This window comes from Episyrphus balteatus, chromosome 3 (assembly GCF_945859705.1).
Source record: "Episyrphus balteatus chromosome 3, idEpiBalt1.1, whole genome shotgun sequence".
NCBI classification, from domain to species: Eukaryota; Metazoa; Arthropoda; class Insecta; order Diptera; family Syrphidae; genus Episyrphus; species Episyrphus balteatus.
Genome location: NC_079136.1, coordinates 119072412 through 119094470, shown reverse-complemented (window position 1 = coordinate 119094470; position 22059 = coordinate 119072412). Strand labels below are relative to the sequence as shown.

At 29.2% G+C, this 22059-nt stretch overlaps 1 protein-coding gene across 3 annotated transcripts in view; it reads right to left on the bottom strand.

The window, feature by feature from the left end:
* Positions 1–3870: 3870 nt before the first annotated feature.
* The window catches only part of LOC129917023 (uncharacterized), a 135025-nt gene continuing 116836 nt past the window's right edge, over positions 3871–22059 (bottom strand). For all 3 annotated transcript variants that reach the window (XM_055997327.1, XM_055997325.1, XM_055997326.1), the window contains 2 exons: positions 5427–5811; positions 3871–5366 (listed from right to left, as the gene is read on the bottom strand). In XM_055997327.1, the coding sequence (XP_055853302.1) occupies positions 4398–5366; positions 5427–5603 (1146 nt within the window). In that variant the 5' untranslated portion in view covers positions 5604–5811 and the 3' untranslated portion in view covers positions 3871–4397. The remainder of the gene's footprint in view (positions 5367–5426; positions 5812–22059) is intronic.

Sequence of the window (22059 nt, the reverse complement as noted above, 5' to 3'; positions counted from 1 at the left end):
CCACAGTGACCACAGTAAATTCTTCGATTTCTTCCTTGACTGACATGGCTGTGAAGAAAATTCGTCTACTGGTTAAGACAGTGTTAATTTTTACACGCACTAACGCACGAATAAGTAGCACAGACCTACACGCGACGGAGAGTACGACGAAAATCTTTTTTTTTTTGCATTTTCTCCATCATAGTACCTTGATAATTTTTTTTTTAAATTGTAATACTAGTTTTAAATTTTAAATTTTTAACTATGTTTCTATAAGACCTATGGCCTTAAAAATGCAAATTAACTTGTTTTGAGACACTAATTAACAATTTTTTTTTTCTTCAGATTTTTGAGTATGCCGACAAAAAGTGCATCAAGTGAGACATCAAGAAAGGTCTCTTTTAGCACTATTAATAACTCAAAACCAAAAGTTTTTTGGAGGTCTGGTTCGTGAGATATTTCCAACCACATAAATATTTTTCTTCTTTCTTTTCCTTACATTCGTTAAAGATAAGTGTCTTAGCATTTGTATGGTTGCCAAGTATTCGTGTTTTAGACTGTTTTATGTTCTTAAAACTGATTCAATGATACATGGAGAGAAATCTGTTACTTTTTTTCTGCTGCTAAATAATTAAAAAAAATAACCTTTTAAGTTTTATGTTAAGTCTCACATAAATTTTATTACAGAATAAAATATTTATTTTCCATGTTTTTTTTTTTTTTATTTTCTTTACTTTATAGTTTAAAGCTTACAAGTAGAAATAATTATTAATATTATTTATTTTTATACAGATTTTTAAGAGAGTTTTTTCTTTTCTTTTCTTATTTATTTATTTTTATTTTCATATATATATAATTTTCATATCTAGTAAGTTAATATATAGGTACATTCTTAAAAATGCTAAGGAAAAAAATTTAATTATAAATATACTCGATTTTTTTATTTCACTCAATAATTACATCAGCGTTAATCAATTTAAATTCTATTATTTTTTTATTTAATATTTCTTATATAAATATACATCACACACAAATAAAATTACATAGTATTTTTTTCTTGTTATTAAGTTTAGTATTATTATAATTTTTTTTCTTAATAAGAATGAAAATTAATGATGAATTTTTTATTTATTTTTTGAAATAAATGATGATGAATTATATTGAAATTAATAAATTTTTCTCATTCTTCTATCTAACTACTTTTTATTTTTTTGTTGTCTCTATTTAATTTTATGTCTACTTCAGCTTTAATGTAATTGTTTAACACATTTATATACACATTTATTTTTTTCTTTGCTTTTTTTTTTGTTTTATTTTTTTTTCTGTGTGCCAATTTACCTTTTGTTTCGCTAAAAAGTAGTTTCAGAATTTTCCGCTTTGTTTAATGCTATTTTTTTTTAATTCTTTTTTTTTTATATAACGTTAATATTTTTTTTAATAAAAATTATAATTGATTTTTTTTTTTGTACACACACATCATTTGTTTGGTGTACATATTTACAAAATTATAAATATTAATTTTTAATTTAATAATTTTATTATTATTTTTTTGTTTGTTATTTAGGAATAAATTGAGAATTTTTATATTTTTTTATAGTTAGTCTACTGGGTAATTTTTGTAATACAAAATAAAAAATTTCTTTATTTTTGTAAAGGGGAAGTAACAAAATACATTTATTTTGGTATTTTTTGTTTTGTTTTTATTGAATAGGTTTTCTCTAATAATAGGAAGGTAGTTTTTTTTATTATTATTTTTATTAATTTGATTGTACATTTTTTTTTTTATTTTATTAAAATATTTTTATTGTTTTGTTTTCTTTTCTTTGAAAGAATTGTACCATAAATAATTCAATAGAGAACATAAACCTGTATAGTTTCCATATGTAAGAGTAAGAGTAGTTTATTATTTATATCTTGATTGTTTTTTATTTTTGTATTCTAGAGTGTGTTGGTTAAGGGGTATTGTTTTTTTTTTTAATTTTTAAGCGAAAAATATTTAATGGTTGTGTCAATATATTTTCAGTAAAAAGGGGGTTTTTCAAAGACTTTTTTTAATTTCAATTGAATGGCAATTTAAAATCGCAATATTTTAAGTGAAACTCAAAGTTAATAAATAGTTGTAATAATAACCATTAGCAAGTCAGTTCATTGCTAGTTTATTTTGAAAGATTAGGACCCTTTAAGGCAAATGACAACGAATTTGGAATTTCAGGTAAACGATGACAAATTGTTGTATTTTTGACCAATTTTTCAAGAAAAGTTTAGAAAATGTTGAAAAAAAATAAAATTCCAATAGTATTCAATTAAGACCCTACAAGTTGTAAGCTAAGGTTTTTGAATTCTGAGTGGATTCAGATTTATATTTTATAGCAAATTTTACTACTAGGACCTCTGCAGGTGAAAGTAAATATTTTTTTTTGTATTGTATCTATTGGATAAAATTTGTTTTCCAAAAAAAAAAAGCCTTAAGTCTAGGACCTCAGAAAAAAACAAGTTGGTGGTTACAATTTTCTGTGTTTCTCTAATCATTTATAGAGTAACACGTGAAATGAAACAATGAAAATGAATTTCGTTTAAATTTCTGAACATTTGTTTAGGTTGGAAAGTCTCAATTCTGAAAAAAAGTTTTATAATTAGGACCTCCATAGGTTATAACAACAACAAATTTCATTAATATTTGCGCTCATTTGAGTTGTCTTCTTTTTAAAATTGATGTACAAGAAGATTTATTAAGATTATGTAGAATAAACAAGGTCTTAAAATTGGGACCTCTACGGGTACATTTTTGATGAAAAAAAAAGTAAAAGAAAATTTAAAACAACGTTTACAAAATTTTTGAAATCCATAACAAAAAAATTGTGCACATTTTGATGTGAAAAAGTTTGCTTAAATGAAAACGTTCCAAAATTTTTTCTTTAGTGCCAGACCAAAAGAACGAAAGTTATGGCCGCCGTTCAAAAAAAACATCGATTATTATTTTTGTTTCATATTTCCTACTTTGGTTCAAAATTAAGTCAAAATTGTTTGTTTGGAAGCTTATAACTCTAGTTCTATTGATCGCATATTCAAGAAAGAAGTCTTCAGGCATAGGAAAAATTACAAAGCATCGCTTCCATTTATTAAAAATTCAGTTTGTCTTTCAGCGATAGATTCAAAAATGTATGTTTTCTGAAAAGCTTCTAACTAGAAAAATTATGATTGCCATTCTTTTTGAGTTCCGTGCAGGCATTCAAGCCTTCTCAAATTGTATTTATGCCTTCAAAAAAAAAAAAAAGAAAAAAAAAAAAAAATAAGCTGTCGTATCTAGACCAAAAAGGAAAAAAAGTTTTTTTCTTACTCAAATCTTATGTAAATGTATCCACAATAAATACACAATGAAGTTCTTAAATTTAAATTTCTACATTTTTAGGTAATATAATTCAAGGTACTTTGACACTTTTGAATGCTCTGTAGGTACATTTCTATGTAATTTATTTATTTTTTTTTTTTTTTTAATTTTAGTTTAATACTTTTATTTATAAACATAATTTTAATTCATTTTTTTACCTCTGATCACAAAAAGGACATTTAATATTTTTTTGTTTTGTTTTCTCTTGTATAAAAAATGGTACAAAGCATCACTAACTGATTGTTTTGTTTTCTATTTTTTTTTTTTAAGTGTATACATTTTTTCATACATATATACAATTAATACATATATATTTTCTTTTGTTCTAAAATATTTATTTTTTTCTTTTCTCAGTAAGTTGTACAAATTCATACGGCTCAAGTTAGTGCACATAAAAAGTGTTAAATATATAATTTTTTTTTTTTATTTAAAGTTTATTTATAGTTAAAATTTATTTTATTGTTATTTTTTCTATATTTTATTTTTTATTTATTTTTGTTTTTAATTATTTCAAGGCTTATTTACATGCTTTTTATTGTTGTTATTATGATTTTTTAATACATTCCAAAATTTCGTTTTATTTTTATAAAAGTTTTTGTTTTTTTCACTGTAGACTAACTAAGTTTTAAGTTAAATTTTTTATGTAATTGATTTTGACGACGATATGTTTTGAAGAGGATTTTTTTTATAAAACCAAACAAGAAATTAGATAAATATAAGAAAATATTTACAAATTTCCAAAAAACTAAAAAAAAAAAAAACTAAATAATTTTATCACAAATTATTTTTAAAATTAAAATTAAAACTATCCTACTAAGGAAACTTTATTTATTTTTTTTTTTTTTATTTTAAATTAAAAAAAAAAAATCTCAAGATCACATTAATAAAATATTATAATAAAAACCCATAACTAAAAACTAAATCGCCCCCGACCGTTATTGCCTTTAGCGGCGGCAGGATTCAGCGCAACAACAGCTGCCGCAGTTGATGGCGATGACGGCCGGATGCGTTCGATAAGCTTCCCCAAGTGTCACGCATAACTCTGTGCTGTTTGCGGCATATTATCTGTCAAACCACCAATTCCAGTTGGATCCATGACACTTCCCCGTTCTACCCAATGTTTTAAACGTCCCCGTAACTCTTCGAGACTCTTCGATTTCGCCTTATTGATTCTTTTATATTTGACATCTTTAGGTTTGGTGACAGATCGATGATTTGACATAACTCGATTGAAATTCGTCACTTGGGACTGTTTGACTCCATTGACATTATAACCAGCTGAATTTGTGGCACCAGATGACGATGATGACGTTGCTGCTGCATTGATTGAATTGTTATCACTTGAATCACTTCGGCATGCTTTGGCAGCACTTGAAGCTGTCGTTGGCAAAATGCCAGATGACGATGATGTATCTTTGGTGTGATGGCCCTGTTTGCTAGCCTCATCTAATTGCCCCTCGAGCGAACTCACTAAAACAGCCTTTTCCGAACGATTTTTAAACTTATCACGCTTTTCGGCAACATCGGTTTGTTGGGGTTCAGGATCTTCTTCGACACTATAAACAGTTTCGAGAATGTCAGGACGCCGAAGGAAACAATTGCTACGTCTGGCGCCACCGTATTTATTCATATTCGTTTCGATAGCATCGGATATGGAACGAACTACCGTGACGTCACCGCAACTACCTTTTCTTCGCATCGAAAACGATGAATTACAATCGGAATCGATATCCTCCAGGACTACCGCTGAATCGGAGTCATTCAGGGAGTCAAAGTCAGTGTAGCTAGGATCTAGAGTGTCGAGACCATGATCGACCAAACGACTTGACAGGGTGTCAATAATTTTTTGTTGACGTAAGATTGTCAATTCTCGATGACAGATGATGCCGGCAATTTGTTTTTGCTTTCGTTTCAGCCGCGATTCGAGGAGGAGTAACTGACTGGTTAGGCCGTTCATTTGTTCGGTTTTTTCCTTCTGGTATCGATAATGTTGTTGGATCTAATGAAAATTAAAAATTAGGTATATAAAAGGTGAGGAAGATTGATGAACGAATCTTACCTGAATAGCATAAGCCTTCTTCCATTTCATTATGTGTTCGGTTTGAAATCGACATTTTGCTCGAAGTTCTTCTATGATTAGCTGGGCGGCTTCAAGATCTTTTGGATCTTGATCCATCATGGCGAGGTGTAAGCTATTGTTGTTGTTGTTGCACATTGCCTGCAGTCCACAGGACATGTTAATATGCAAATAATTGATTATTTTGTTTTTCTTTGTTTTTTTAATGGATTGTTGGTAAAGGGTGTTTTTTTTTTTTTTTTTTTTTTTGTAATCAGTCTTTCATTGGAAATATCATTTGAGAGCAGGTTTGTGTTGTGATGGGCGGTACCTTAGGGTGGATATTCAGCCCATCAGAAGTTTTGATGAAAGATGTAATGTTGAAACACTAAAAAGATAAGAAAAAAGAAAATTGTTAGAAATTTTTAGAGTTTTAGGTACCTATGTACATTTCTAAAAATTTGTTTCTGACCTCCTATTGAAAAAAGTTATATGCAACAGTTGTAGATGAAAAAAAAATCTAAAAGTTTTATTCAATAATTTTTTATTATAACCTCAAAAATATATTTTTAATACATTTGCTTTTTGTAAAAAATAAAAAAAAAAAAAATAATTATTGCAACTGAAAAAAAAAACTGCATTAAAATAAATGTTATTACAAGTGAAAAATATTTGCATTGAATGTAAAAATTTTATTACAAATAAAAGTATTTTGCAATTTCTACATTGAAAAAAAAAGTCAATACAAGATGGATACATTAAATATTTATTTTTTAATATACGTCGAATTTCTTACAAAAAAGAAAAAAATACGATTTTTTTAGATCGACTTATCCGTAAATGACAATATTGGTGAGCCTGATTTGGTCATAAAAACAAAGTTAAACTTTTCTAATAGACTTTGATCTTCTGAATTCGGATCTAGTATCAAAATTTTTCTAACGTTAAAGGTTTTGAGATATCGAATTTGGAACCTCGAAAAAACACTATTTATGTGATATTTTAGTTTAAGTATTTTTTTTTTTTAATATGACATTCAGAACTTTTTGCTAAAAATCTAGACTTCATAATTTTCTATTCATAGTTCATTTTTTCATCGGTTTTCAGCATGCACTTACGAAGCTTCGTTTTAACTTCAGTAATATTTCGGTAAAGTTTTCTTCCATTGAAACAGAAAAACGTTACTCAAGTTATACACTAGCCCAAAAAATTCAGGGAACAAAAAAAAATTTTTTTTTGTGATTTTCGATATCGCAGTAAAAAATTTACTTAAAAAAAAAAAATGGGAAAATTTTTTGTGATAAAATGATTATTATTATTTTTAAAAAGGCTATTTGTTTGGCTTCAAGATTCTTTTTGTTTCAAAATTCCACGATTTCTTTTAGACTGGAATATCAGCTATTAAACCAAAAAACATACTTTTGACTTTGACTATCAATATATCACTTTACAGAATATTTAATTATACTTTTGAAAATTTCATTTAATTCTCTACAAAAGAAATTATGTTCACTTTGTTAAAAAAAATGTTTTCTTACATTTGAAATCAATTTAAAAAAGGAGTTTTTCTGTTGTGAGAGTTTGAACTTTTGAGATGAAATAAAACACCACTTTTTTGCAGCTGTAAATGACTTACTTTCAATCACTTTTTTATGAGCAAAATCAAATTCTTTTGAGTTTTTGACGTGATAACGTCTTATAAATCGATGAACCATGACAGCCACCACAAAAAAAGTGACGCCATTTTCTAACGTTACACTCTCGCACTTTCGCAGTGCGGCAAAAATTTAAATTTAAAATAAAAAAAAAACTACTACAGACATAAAAATCTTCTATAGCTTATTTGAAAGATAATAACTTAAAGCTTAATCCAAATGAAGGATTTTTAAAAATTCCGTCATTTAATAAGGTAAACAGGGGTAAAACCGAAAGATGAAGTTTGGGCTAAAATCTAAACGCGAAGTTGCAGAGAGTTGATTTTTTTTTTGCTATAGATAGATGAGACTAATTTAAGAATAACTGCATTTAAGAAAAAATTCTAAAAAAATTTGAAACTAAGCTATAACGTTTTGTTTGAACGTTGACACTTGTTGGGGCTATGACAAAATGATGATTTTGGGTAGGGGAAATTTTTTTTGAAAATTCTAAAGGTGCCAGGTGAAAGATGAGAAAAAAAAATTAGACGTCTGATACGGATTTTTTTCCAACACTCTGCGTTTTGAATTATGAATTTTTGAAAAACACCTTGTTTTTTAGGGGTATTTTTGGATAGTTTTTGATTTTTAGCGTTCAAAAAATCTCAAACTTATAGGACATGTAGGTTTTTGCCTTATGCATACATGTGCAAAAAATTGGAATCGTTTACTGAGTTTTGACTGAATAACGGAAGAAACAAGTTTTTAAAAAACACGTTTTTTTACCGATTTTAATCGTTTTTTATTTTTATCTTTTTTTCTTTAATAGATACAGGAATAAAGTATGTGGAGTAATGATAGACCATGACCACGAATAAATGTGTGCGAAGTTTCAATCATTTTCGTAAACACAATTTTGAGATAACGGTAAAATAAAATTTTAGAATTCAACAGGTTATAACTTTTGACCAAGATAGAAATTTTATTAAACTTTTACAATTACCTTTCATTTGGTAAATCACACATAACATAACAATGTTATGTGTGATCAAGAAACTTGCGAAAAACCTCAAAACACCAGTGGAGATATGTTGCCCCCCGAACAGCCACCAGTGTGGGAAGTACCGTAATCTCAGTCTGGAAATTCGACATGGTTGACTTTAAAAAAATTCTAACTTCTCTTGTAGACATCTTTGAATTGAGATTAATACGTTATATGAAAGGTGAAATAATAAGCTTTCACATTGTATAAAATTTTGTATAGGTTGTCAAACAAAAAAATTGATTCCATAGCGTGAGAACATAAAAATAAATTTTTTTTTTGCTTTTTGTAATGAAATTTGATCGAGTTCAAAAAAATCCTAGCTCTTTTTGTAGATGTCTCATAGACCTGATCGATTTATATATATTTTGAGCTAAGACAATAAGCTTTCAGATGGTATAAAATTTTGTATAGGTTGTTAGGGAAAAAATGGCATTAATGACGTGAGAAGATAAAAATTCATGTTTTTTTTTGCTTTTTTTTTTGATGAAAATGATTGTTTTCAATAAATTATTTTTATACTTTTTGCGCACTGTAAAAATTTAAAAATGATTTTATTCTTAAGACGAAATACTTGGCTTTTAAATTGCATAATTTTTTTTGTTAGCTTTTAAAATAAAAAAATTAATCTAATGAGAAAATAAAAAAGGTATTTTTTTTTTTATTTTTATGATTTTTATGATTTTTTGAAATAAGTAAACACTTCAATTGACTCATTTTAAACAAAAGCACAAAACCTGTTTTCTGACGACGTTATCACGTAAAATCATCGTCCGTAAACCGGCTTTACAGACAACCTGTTTTTTTTTTTAACATTTTATTAATAAATACCTATACTGTTTAAATTTTAGATAAACCAAAGCAAATTAAAAGTTTTCAAAAAAAAGTTACATTTTGAATAAAATGTAGCTTTCACATGCTTTTTGTTTTGTCATGATACGATAATTTTTTAATCACATTTTTTTTTTGTGTTCCCTTAATTTTTTTGGGCTAGTGTAGTTCTTTTCACCAAGTCTTAATAAAGTTTTATACAAGTTTAATCGAAGCTAGTGTGACTTTTGACAGATACAAAAATTTTAATCATATTTCAGTAAATTACTATTTCAAATGAATTAAGAAACTAAAGAAAAACCATGGCTACTCAAAGTGAATTTTTGCATTCTTAAAATTGTATAATTTTTCGTTTTTATTTGTTCTATGGATATAAATTAATAAATTAAAACTTCCTTCAAAATCAGCCACCCAAAAACCAAAAAAAAAAAAAACTACTCCTTATTTTAATTACAGAAAATGGAAAGCCAAAATAAATTCTTTTACAATTAACTTTCATTGTGTCCTTTTTTTTATCAAAAATTTATCATGACTTTATTTCAAGGGAACATTGAGCACTCCAAACGGTATATAAGTTTGTTTTAAAAAATTCCTCACGTAATTTTGTGGTTTGTCATTATTTTGCATTTTTTTTTTCTTTTGTCTGATGGCACAGAAAAAATTCTACAAATCATCATGAGTTGTTTCTTCATACTTTCCTCTCTCACTCTTCTAAAATTGTGTCTTGTGTACATAAATTTGCACTTCCCCATTTCGTGACCTTGGTTATCTTTTTTTTTTTTTTCAAAATATAGAGTGTGTATATAAATAAAGATTCAACACACCTATCCTCCTCTTCTGTGGGGCATGAAGATTTGCTCCAATCTCTGATCCAATTCGAAAACCGCATCAGCTTGAGAAGTTTACCTCTATTCTACTTGCTGCTGCAATTATTTATATGCAATACACATAGGAATACCAAATCCCAGGGATCCATTCGAGAGTGCAGATGATGGTGTTGCCACTAGGCATTCGCGCAACGTGTGCATCATTAATTTGATTTACCTGGTTGTACTACTACGACGACTAAGACTGCAGCTCTAGGTGGCAAATACTTGGGTAATAATAATTATCTAACTGTATCATCTTTTTCTCGATGTATATAAAATATAAGTTCAACACCTTAACCGTATCTTAGAGCTCAGAGGTACCTATACATTATCTTGGAACTTTGGGCGAACACGCCTTTTGCCACAGAGTTGTTTTTTGTTTGTTTGTTCTTTCTAACAAGAGAACTTGTGATGTTTGTCTGGGTTTTATTTATAGAGAAGAAGAATAAAATCGACCTCTTGCATGATGTTATGCTATGTTTGATTCTTGTCGAGAAACGTGGATTGGATAAACATGGGCTTAAATATTATCCAAGAGATATTTCTTTTTATATTATCCAATGTTATTGCGGGACAAAACAAGAAAAAAAAAAAACATCTGAACACAGTTATGAGAAAAGTTTAATGCGGATGCAAGTTTAATCGATAACAAAAAACACAACCATGTTTTTTTTTTACTTGCGATATACAAAAAAAAAAAAATTGAGATAATATTTTTCCATGACATTACGATGATAGGGAATGCCAAAAAAGTGGGTCCCGGAAGTCCGTCTGTCTGTCTGTAAACGAAGCTACAGCCTAAACGGCTCCAACGATTTTGTTTAAAAAATTCAATTAGAAGTTTAAAGACAAGGTCTATCTTCTAATGGAAAAATTTATTTTTAAAAATCATTATTAACGGTACTTGCCATAGAACCGTTTTTTTTTTTTTTTTTTTAAATCCGATTTGCTCCGAAACTGCTTATTCGAAACTTTTTGTAAAAAAAAAAACATTTATATAATTTTAATATAAGCCAAAAATAAAATTTCGAAAAAAATAATTTTTGGATTTTTAAAAAAATTTAGAAATTTTTTTTTTTGAAAAATCAAATTTTCGAAAACGGGACATTGAATTATTTTGAAATTTTGTTTTTAGATGTTTATTAGTGATTTTTACAAAATGGCATACCAATTTTATTTTTAAACTTTTTTTCCAAAAAATTAGTTTTTTTTTTTAAAAACGGCTCTAAAGATTTTGAAATTTTTTTTTTTCTAAAAATGCATGTTGATATATCAATCAAAACTGCATACTTATGTTGGAGGTCAATTTGATTTCAGATTTTGTTTTTTTTTTTTTTTGTACCTGATATTTCCAAAATTATAAAGCAAGTTCGTGCGACCCAGCCGTGCATTTTATTTTTCCTACGCATATAAACATGGACGATTATAAAAAAGGCCATGTCATCATTACAACTACAAAAATACTAGGAATTTATAAGGTTTATAGATTCTATCCTCTAACAGCTTATAAAATTTAAGCTCTCAAATAGTCGGAGAGGTGACCGTTGAATTACTGAGCTCATAAGGTAAGAGATTAAAATTGGTGTCAAATGAAAATTAAGTTGATACTGAAACTGAACAAAAAACAGGGTTCTAAAATAGGACCTTCTATGTGGCAACCTGTCAACCCTTTTTTTAAATTAAAAATTGTCACATAACTAATACCGTCATATCTTTGTTGTTTGATCAGATAATAACTTTTTTTAAATGCCAAACAAAAGCCTATATTGAACAAAATTAATAAAATAATTAATTAGGTAACACTGGTCAACAAGGTTTTTGCCACAAGAACTAACATATACTTTTCTATAGACTTTTGATATGTTAAACTCGAATCTGAAGTCAGAAAATTTTTATTGGCCTAAATTTTTGAAATATTACCGTTATTAATTTATTTTAGCTGTTTTCGAGGTTATGTTTTTATGTGGGGTAATTCCTTATGAAAAATTTTGTAACTGTGTCTATAAGAACTGGTTTTGTTCTTCCAAAAAATGTTTTAATCTTTCCGATATCTCTTTTACTGCCCAAGATATTTAAAATTTAAGTAGCGGTCTTTGACTCAGAAACAGCACTGGCCAAACAAATTAAACTTTTTTTTTACCAAAAGAACCAAAATATACTTTTCTAGAGATTTTTGGGTTGCTGAACCGTAATCAGAAAAATTTTGTTCTTCGTTCTTCGTTCTTGAAATATTACCGTTATAAAATGTAAAAAAAAGTTTTGTTATAACGGCTATATTTAAGGAACGGAGGCTAATAGAATTTTTCTGATTGCGGATTCGAGTTCAGAAACCCAAAAATCTCTAGAAAAGTATATTTTGTTTTTTGTAGAAAAAATTTATGTGACCAGTGACTTAAACTTTAGATTAAGTTTAGTTTGGCTTATGAACTTATAAAAGAGATATTGGGAAAAATTAAACAGTTTTGTAAAGAAGATTATCTGTTCTTATTTACATCGTTACAAATTTGGTTATAATAAATTACCCCACTTAAAACCGGATTCTTTAAAACAGCCAAAATGACGTTTGACGGAGGCCATTTGTTTTATATTAAAATGTTATATTAATTTTATTAATTATTATGAATAAAATCAATTCTAATCTAAAAAAAAAATCTAATCTATTTCAAAAACGGAGGCCAATCAAATTTTTCTCACTTCAGATTCGAGTTCAGCACATCAAAAACCTCTAGAAAACTATGTTCTGGTTCTTGTGGCAAAAAAAGTTCAATTTTGTTGACCAGTGAATTAGTAATAAGCTTACAAGTGTGCAAACCTCTATATTCAAATGATTCAAACACTGCAAAAAATTTTTCTTTGAACAAAACAGTAGGTATTTTTTTTTATACACTAAAAGCCTGAAACTATACAACAAACTTTAGCTGACACTCTCTTCTTTCTAAAAAATGTCGAGTGCATTTTTAAAATTGGAAAAAGAACTCGGAATATCAACGCAAATGCTAAAAAACACTTTTTCACCCAAAGTGTATAATTTTTGAAAGAGCAGAGCATTTGTGTATAGTGTTGTTGAGTACCTACATGTCATTGAAATTTAAAAGAAAGACACACTGATACTTAGGTAAAGTGTATACAAAATTTCATTATTTTGTTCAAAGAAATTTTTTGCAATGTTTTGTTTTTTTTTCATTTGATATAGGGTTGCCATATTTGTATGTTATTTTGTTTATTTTCTTCACTATTTAAGCTTTTGTTTAAATTTTCTTATTTGACCAAACTACAGTATTAGTTAAGTAACAATTTTTTGACGTGATAAATCGATGAACCATGGCAGCCACTACAAAAAAAGTGACTCCATTTTCTAACGTCAGTGCCGCAAAAAATTTCAATTCAAAATTAAAAATAAACTATTAGAGATACAAAAATCTTTTATAGCTTATTTGAAAGATAATAACCTAAAGCTTAACCCAATTGAAGGATTTTTAAAAATTCCGTCATTTAATAGGGTAAACAGGGGTAGAACGGAAAGATGAAATGTAGGCTAAAATCTAAACGCGAAGTTGTAGAGAATTGATTTTTTTGCTATAGATAGATGAGACTAATTTAAGAATAACTGCATTTAAGAAAAAATTCTAAAAAATTTTGGAACTAAGCTATTACGTTTTGTTTGCATGTTGTACACGTGTTGGGACTATGACAAAATGATGATTTTGGGTAAAGGAAATTTTTTTGTGGCAATTCTAAAGATGCCAGGTGAAATATAAGGGAAAAATTTAGGCGTTTGAAACTGATTTTTTTCCAACACTGCGTGTCGAAATATGATTTTTTGAAAAACACCTTGTTTTTTAGGGGTATTTTTGGGTAGTTTTTGATTTTTTGCTTAGCTATACGCATACATGTGCAAAAAATTGAAGTGATTGATTGATTTTTGACTGAATAACGGAAGAAACAAGTTTTTAAAAAACAGTTTTTTTGACCGTTTTCAATCGATTTTCATTGTTTTTGATTTTTATCTTTTTTTCAACAGTTAGAGAAATAAAGTATACAGAGCAATGATAGATCATAACCAGGACTATATGTTTAAAAAATTTCAATCATTTTTGTAAACACAATTTTGAGATAACGGTAAAATAAAATTTTCAAATTCAACAGGTTATAAATTTTGATCTAGCGAGTAGATAGAAATTTTATTAGACTTTTATGAGCATCCTGACATTTTATTATTTAATTACCTTTCATTTGGTATATCACACATAACGGTACACTAACTACAAGCTACACAATGTTAAATCAAAAAACTTGCGAAAAACCTCAAAACACCAGTGGAGATCTGTTGATCATGAACAGCCACCAGTGTGGGAAGTACCGTAATCTCAGTCTGGAATTTCGACATGGTTGATTTTAAAAAACTCTTACTCCTCTTGTAAGCATCGCAGAAATATGATTGAAGCGTCATATGGTCATATAAAGGTGAAACAATAAGCTTTTACATGGTATAATTTTTTTATAGGTTGTCATTGAAAAAAATTGATAAAATAGCGTGAAATTTGATCGAGTTCTAGCTCTTTTTGTAAATGTCTCATAGACCTGATCGATATATATGTTTTGAGCTAAGACAATAAGCTTTCAGATGGTATAAAATGTTGTATTGGTTGTTAGGGAAAAAAATGGAATTAATGACGTGAGAAGATAAAAATTCATGTTTTTGTTTTTGCTTTTTTTTTTGATGAAAATGATTGTTTTCCATAAATTATTTTTAATCTTTTTGGGCATTGTAAAAATTTAAAAATTATTTTATTCTTAAGAAGAAATACTTGGCTTTTAAATCGCATAATTTGTTGGTAAGCTTTTAAAATAAAAAAAATAATACATAATAATGAGAAAATAAAAAAGGTATTTTTCTTTTTTAGCTTTTTCTTGTAAATTATGATTGTTTGAAATAAGTAAACGCTTCAATTGACTCATTTTAAACAAAAGCACACAACCTGTTTTCTGACGATGTTATCACGTAAAATTATATTCCGTAAATCAGCTTTACAGACAACCCCTTTTTTTCCTTTAAAATAGGGTTGCCGCATAGTAGGTAGTTCCCATATTCGTAGTGGCAATCGTATTTTTTTATTTTTCAGTGTCAACTTATCTTTTATTTGACACCCATTTTAACCTCAAATCTTATTAGTTAAAACTCTCGACGGTCGGCGGCGCTCGGTATATTTGAATGTCCATGTGTTCATCTGTTCCCTTATAATTTTTAAACTACTTATCATACCTTGGCAAATAAGGTATTGCCAAAAACGCCATGCTATTCCAATAGTTAGAGACTAAGTGACATGACAATCAATTGATTGCCTTCTGGAAGACCCGAAATGCGAATATGTTTGTATATTAGGTAATTTAAGAATCAACTTAATCCTTTGAATCAAATAACGCCCAAGAATAATTTTGTATTTCTAATGAAATATTCCATAAATAAACTTTATCAAAAATCCTCTGAAAACATCAAATCAAAACTTCTCAACACAGTAACGAATTCATTCTTGATGTCTAGATTATTTCCAAAATATGTATATATCCGGTTAACCTAGGAAAATCCTTTCATCCACACACAAACAATACACAAAACAACTTTGTTTATCTTTTGATTAAGTTATTCAATATCAAGTTGCAAAAGTAAATATTATTTCATCTTCAATCTACACATACAAACACAAATGAAACATATATAGACTAAAAGCCATTCTAGACAGTTGTTATAATAGCCCCGAGGATCAAAATGTTGTCTCAAAACTTGTCACATTGTAATACAAAAACAGAAAACAGAAAGAAAGAGAGAGATATCATGAGAGTGAGTGGATTACAAATCTGCTTTATAAGGAATAACTTATGAAGCTGGATATAACTTTGGAAAGACAAACCACATCATCGATATCAAATATCTCTCAACAAAAATAGAATCATTGATAATGAATCTAACAAATATTTTATTGAATTTCAAAGATACACTGTATACACGTGCTATAGAATGAATATATACAAGCAACAGAAGTCTTATTCGGATGGATGACATAGTTTTTCACTTTCCCGCAGTTTTTTTTTTTTTTTTTGTATTTTTTTTGGACTTTTGGGATTTGAATTGAAAATAGATTTTATACATAAACACACACGGTTCCAGAGTTAGTGGAATGGGAACATGTTGATTATATATTTTATTTGTGAGCTCGTGTAGAAAAAGTTGATGGAATGGAAACAGGACATCTACTCGATTCGAATGCGAATGAGTTAAGTTATGAAGAGAGAGAGGCTTTCTTTGATCTTTTTTATATCATTCCAATATTATGTGTCGTGTTTTGTGTTGTGTGACATGAATCTTGATTTAAAATAAAATCAAAAAAAAAAAAACATGTGTTGGCTCTCGTTTATTTTGTGATAAATTGATTCGAATCATCGAGGAATAATAAATGAGGCACCAATAATGACAACGACTCATCCTACTTTTCAAAACTCTTTCGTTTATAAATATGTGTGTGATATTGATTGGAAAGAGATAGATTTTAAAATAATAATAAATTTATGTATGAGGGATAAGAGATGGCAAGCTGATAAGTCCATGTTGGATGGGGATTTGAATTCGATTGGTTTTGATAATTTTGTGTAAAATTTATAACCAGCATAGTGTTGGACTTAAGGAAATAGGTTGAAAGGTAAAGGCAATATTAAAAAAAAAAATTTTCTGGAAATATAAAATGTTCTATCTAAAAGAATTCCTTTCCGAAATTTATATTTTTTTTTTTTTGGATTTTCAAAAAAAATCAAGGTTAAAAAAATGTATTTTTAAAAATGTACTCTAAATTCATCGGGAGATGAATGAAAGGTCTATTCAAACTATATTCATAACTGAAAACCAAAAGTTTCTTGGAGGTGTGGTTCCTGAGATAATTCCAAAGCAAACATTTTCTTTCTTACATTCCGAAGCCGATATCTTTTGACTCAAGTCTCGAAACGAGTTTTGGTTTACAGATATAAGTTCACAATGAATATAACTATACATTTAGTTAAAAAAAAATACAATTTTATTTTTTCGAAAATTTTCGAAAATAATCAAGGTTAACCCCTTGCCTAAAAAAAAATTAATTTGAAAAATTTCCCGTAAATCCATCGAGTGAGACATTAAAATAAAGGTCTTTTTAAGCTCTATTCATAGCTGAAAACCAAAAGTTTCTTGGTGGTATGGTTCCTAAGATATTTCCAACCAAACATATTTTGTTTTACATTCCGAAGTCGATATCTTTTGACTAAACTCTCGAAACAAGTTTTGGCTTACAGATATGAGTTCACAATGAACAGGTCTATCCATTTAGTTAAAAAAAATTACAAATTTATTTTTTCGAAAATTTTCGAAAAAAATCAAGGTTAACCCCTTGCCGAAAAAGGGGCATTTTAAAAAATTTCCTCCAAGTCCATCGTGTGAAATATCAAAAGAAAGGTCTCTTCAAGCCCTATTCATAGCTGAAAACCAAAAGTTTCTTATTGGTATGGTTCCTAAGATATTTCCAACCAAACATATTTTGTTTTACATTCCGACGCCGATATCTTTTGACTTAACTCTCGAAACAAGTTTTGGCTTACAGATATGAGTTCACAATGAACAGGTCTATCCATTTAGTTAAAAAAAAATTACAAATTTATTTTTTCGAAAATTTTCGAAAAAAAATCAAGGTTAACCCCTTGCCGAAAAAGGGGCATTTTAAAAAATTTCCTCCAAATCCATCGTGTGAAATATCAAAAGAAAGGTCTCTTCAAGCCTTATTCATAGCTGAAAACCAAAAGTTTCTTGGAGGTGTGGTTCCTAAGATATTTCCAACCAAACATATTTTGTTTTACATTCCGACGCCGATATCTTTTGACTAAACTCTCGAAACAAGTTTTGGCTTACAGATATGAGTTCACAATAAACAGGTCTATCCATTAAGTTAAAAAAATTACAAATTTATTTTTTCGAAAATTTTCGAAAAAAATCAAGGTTAACCCCTTGCCTAAAAAAAAAATTAATTTGAAAAATTTCCTCCAAATCCATCGAGTGAGACATCAAAAGAAAGGTCTTTTTAAGCTCTATTCATAGCTGAAAACCAAAAGTTTCTTGGTGGTATGGTTCCTAAGATATTTCCAACCAAACATATTTTGTTTTACATTCCGAAGCCGATATCTTTTGACTAAACTCTCGAAACAAGTTTTGGCTTACAGATATGAGTTCACAATGAACAGGTCTATCCATTTAGTTAAAAAAAATTACAAATTTATTTTTTCGAAAATTTTCGAAAAAAATCAAGGTTAACCCCTTGCCTAAAAAAAAAATTAATTTGAAAAATTTCCTCCAAATCCATCGAGTGAGACATCAAAAGAAAGGTCTTTTTAAGCTCTATTCATAGCTGAAAACCAAAAGTTTCTTGGTGGTATGGTTCCTAAGATATTTCCAACCAAACATATTTTGTTTTACATTCCGAAGCCGATATCTTTTGACTAAACTCTCGAAACAAGTTTTGGCTTACAGATATGAGTTCACAATGAACAGGTCTATCCATTTAGTTAAAAAAAATTACAAATTTATTTTTTCGAAAATTTTCGAAAAAAATCAAGGTTAACCCCTTGCCGAAAAAGGGGCATTTTAAAAAATTTCCTCCAAATCCATCGAGTGAGACATCAAAAGAAAGGTCTTTTTAAGCTCTATTCATAGCTGAAAACCAAAAGTTTCTTGGTGGTATGGTTCCTAAGATATTTCCAACCAAACATATTTTGTTTTACATTCCGAAGCCGATATCTTTTGACTAAACTCTCGAAACAAGTTTTGGCTTACAGATATGAGTTCACAATGAACAGGTCTATCCATTTAGTTAAAAAAAATTACAAATTTATTTTTTCGAAAATTTTCGAAAAAAAACAAGGTTAACCCCTTGCCGAAAAAAAAGTGCATTTTAAAAAATTTCCTCCAAATCCATCGATTGAGATATCAAAAGAAAGGTCTCTTCAAGCTCTATTCATAGCTGAAAATATAAAGTTCCTTGGAGGTTTGGTTCTTGAGATATTTCCAAATATTAAGGTTTTGAAAAAAAAAAAAAAATTATAAAAAAAATTCAATCAATTTAAAAAACTTTACTAGATTTATAACCAAGACCAATGATCTTATAACTTTTTACCGAAAAGACCATAAACTCTAACCGATAAATTCTTGAAAAAGAAATAAAAAAACTTTAAGACATAAAAACCTTCTAAGCATTATTTCAAGATCAACTAAAATAATAGTAAAACTAATTAGTTCCGCTTTTATATTCAAAGTCACAGAAGCCGTTAAAATGTATATACCTATAACTTTTCCATACACTCACTCTTTAGAGACACACATTAAGAAATAATGGGACTATTTATTTATTAATTCCAAAAGGCCTTTAATAGTCTTTATATAGAGGTTTTGCCCGTGTGACTTTTGTTGTGTTTCCGTTTTGTTTCTCTGGCCATAACTTTGTTCCCATACAAACTATACACCTGCCCTAGCTTTTCTATATAGTTTAACTCTGCATTGACAATGGCACTCTGAATAAAATATAAACCCTAATCCTTTTAAAAGTATACAACACAACTTCGAGGACAAAAAAAAAAAACACATAACAGAGCTCGTAACTGCCTCGAAGTTTTACTAGAAATTATTTTTCCCCTAGGGCATAAAATGAAAGAAGAGAAGAAGCTGATGTAAAGGGTAAAGTTAAAAAACCACGGCCAAAGATAATTAAGGCCATGCCACGATAGGAGGCCTCGATTATTACAAGTAATTGCACTTACGTAACGTAAACCCAGCAGAGTTCCATACCATATGGCTTGGGCTTCTTTATCGCCCTCTGTCGACGACGACGGTCGTTTGTAGTTATAGGGTTTTTTTCTTTTTTGGTCTAACTCCTGGAAATGTCTATCTACACTTGTTTGGATGACCTTTGGACACCCTGTTCAGCTATTAGCAATTCTTCTCGTACCTTTATAACCAAACCAAACCACCCTCTCTCTGTTCTACGAACACAGCCTACAGCTTTTTTTCGTTGTCGGGCTTCAGTCTGTTCACTTAACTATTAGAAGAAGACTGACACCATGATGGCCTAGCCAGTTTTTGTCCCGTCCATCGTTCATCCATCGGTTTATTTCGTTCGTTATCGTCCCACGAGAGGATAACGTTCGTTCCACATGTTGTGTGTGTTCAAGAATTTTCCCACACAATTTTCTATGAGTGCGGAACTTGAGCTGATTCTTGGAAAAAAAAAATAAATAAAATTCCAGAGTCCAGCGCAGCGACCAGACCAGTTCGACTAGGAAATAAGAAAAAAGACAGAAAGGAACAAGACTAGCGAGTTTTCCTCCTCTCTGAATAAGCTTGTTCGCCGTGGATCTAATTTCCTCTCTTTTCTGTGTGTCGGTCCCTGATTGAATTACAAAACATATGAGATGAGGGAGTTAGGAGATTCCCTTTAGTAGTGTGACATCTCTACGAATATAGGGTATAGAAATGTTAAATGGAGACATAGAGGCAGCCTTAAGTCATCGCGTCGCATTGTCGCTCTATATCGTCTGTTGTAGTTTTGCACCAAACTATAATGCGCCTTAAATGGTAACATATACAGAAAACTATAAAAATCTATATACAGTGGGATTGTGCTGTATATGTAGAAGACAAGCCATAAGGGACATGTGTCATTGTTGTTATCAAATCAAATTCGAATTTTTTTGTCGTCGGGAATTTGCGGATTGCAGGGTGTTTCTAAGACTGCTTCAGGCTAGGAACTACTCGTCCAGGTTTTTATCACGAACTGCTTGAAAAACGTAGGTATCACGGATTTTCGTTGGTATCACGGAATACGCCGGTAGGTATCATATATTCATTATATACTTATCACCAGGGATAGGATCTTGTGGACCTAAAAACTTAAAAAAAGGCAAAATAAAACTCCCAAAAAGGCATAAAAAGGCATTTATTGAGAGAAAAAATAAAATATAAAAATTAATTGTAGTAATTTTAACAATCATGATTGTTTTTTAAAAATTCAGGTAACAAGCGCCTGTGATTGTCCCTTAAGAGTACTTTAAAGGGGCTAAAAGAATTCTCTACATCTGTAGAAACGAGTTGAGCCGAATTAAAGCACTTTTTTTCGAGGGTGCTGTTTTCAAATCAGTTATTCTTTTTTTCTATCTTTTTTCGTTGCTGAGATATTCACGTATTGTTTGACGTAAACACCAAATTTTAGCATTTACGTCAAAATTTTTATTGCAATTTATGAAAATTTTGAGAATTGTTTTGACATACATACGTCGATGTTTTTTTTGACGTACAAACCACGATGTTTTTTTTGACGGGCAAACGTGTATGAACAAAAGAAACTTCTGATTTTCATGGCGTATACGGCAAACTCATTTTGGACAAAAATTTAAATATTTTGAATACTAAACGAATTTCAGATGTCCAATTACATGTATGTAGAAAAGATAAATTTTAACTATGTATATATTAACTAAAAATCAAAAAATGCCGTATACGGCACTAGGGCGACGATATGCATACATGAATATTGTAAATTGAGTAAATCCTAGTACGCAGCTGAAGCGAAACGAAATTTTCCATACAAAGTTTTCCATACGAAATTTTGAACGAAATTAAATTTGTTTTGTTTTTGCTTTAAGACTTATTTTCTGATGCTTTTTCTTGAATTTTTTTATTTGTGGTATTTTTTCTTTAATATGTTCGCTATTGACTTTGGAGACTTCAAAATTTTTCGTTTCGCTTCAGCTGCGTAATAGGCGTAAGTTAGCTTGAGTAGTTAGCTTTTGAACGTGTCGGTTGCCGGCCGCGCAATAGAACGTAGAAGGCAATAAATGGTAGCAATAGCAGACAAACAAGTTTGCATAGGTAGATCTTTTCACTCGAATTTGTTTGTGTGGGATAATTAGTGAATACTAAATATGGATATTCAGGCCTATCGAGGTATCCGTTCGGAGAAACGATGGCCCGTTCCGATCGGAACTTACATATCTTTCAAGGTATCCATTTCGGAACAAAAAAATAAAGTATACAATCGCATTCATTTGACACATGTATCAGCGCGATTTATTCAATAAATAAAAATCCTTGTGATGCTCAAGTCTTCTTAATTTCAACCAACCTCTCTTGCTATTTCCATTTTTATATTTTTTTCTGTGAAATTCCACTTTTCTTAAAATATTCCGCAACTATTTCA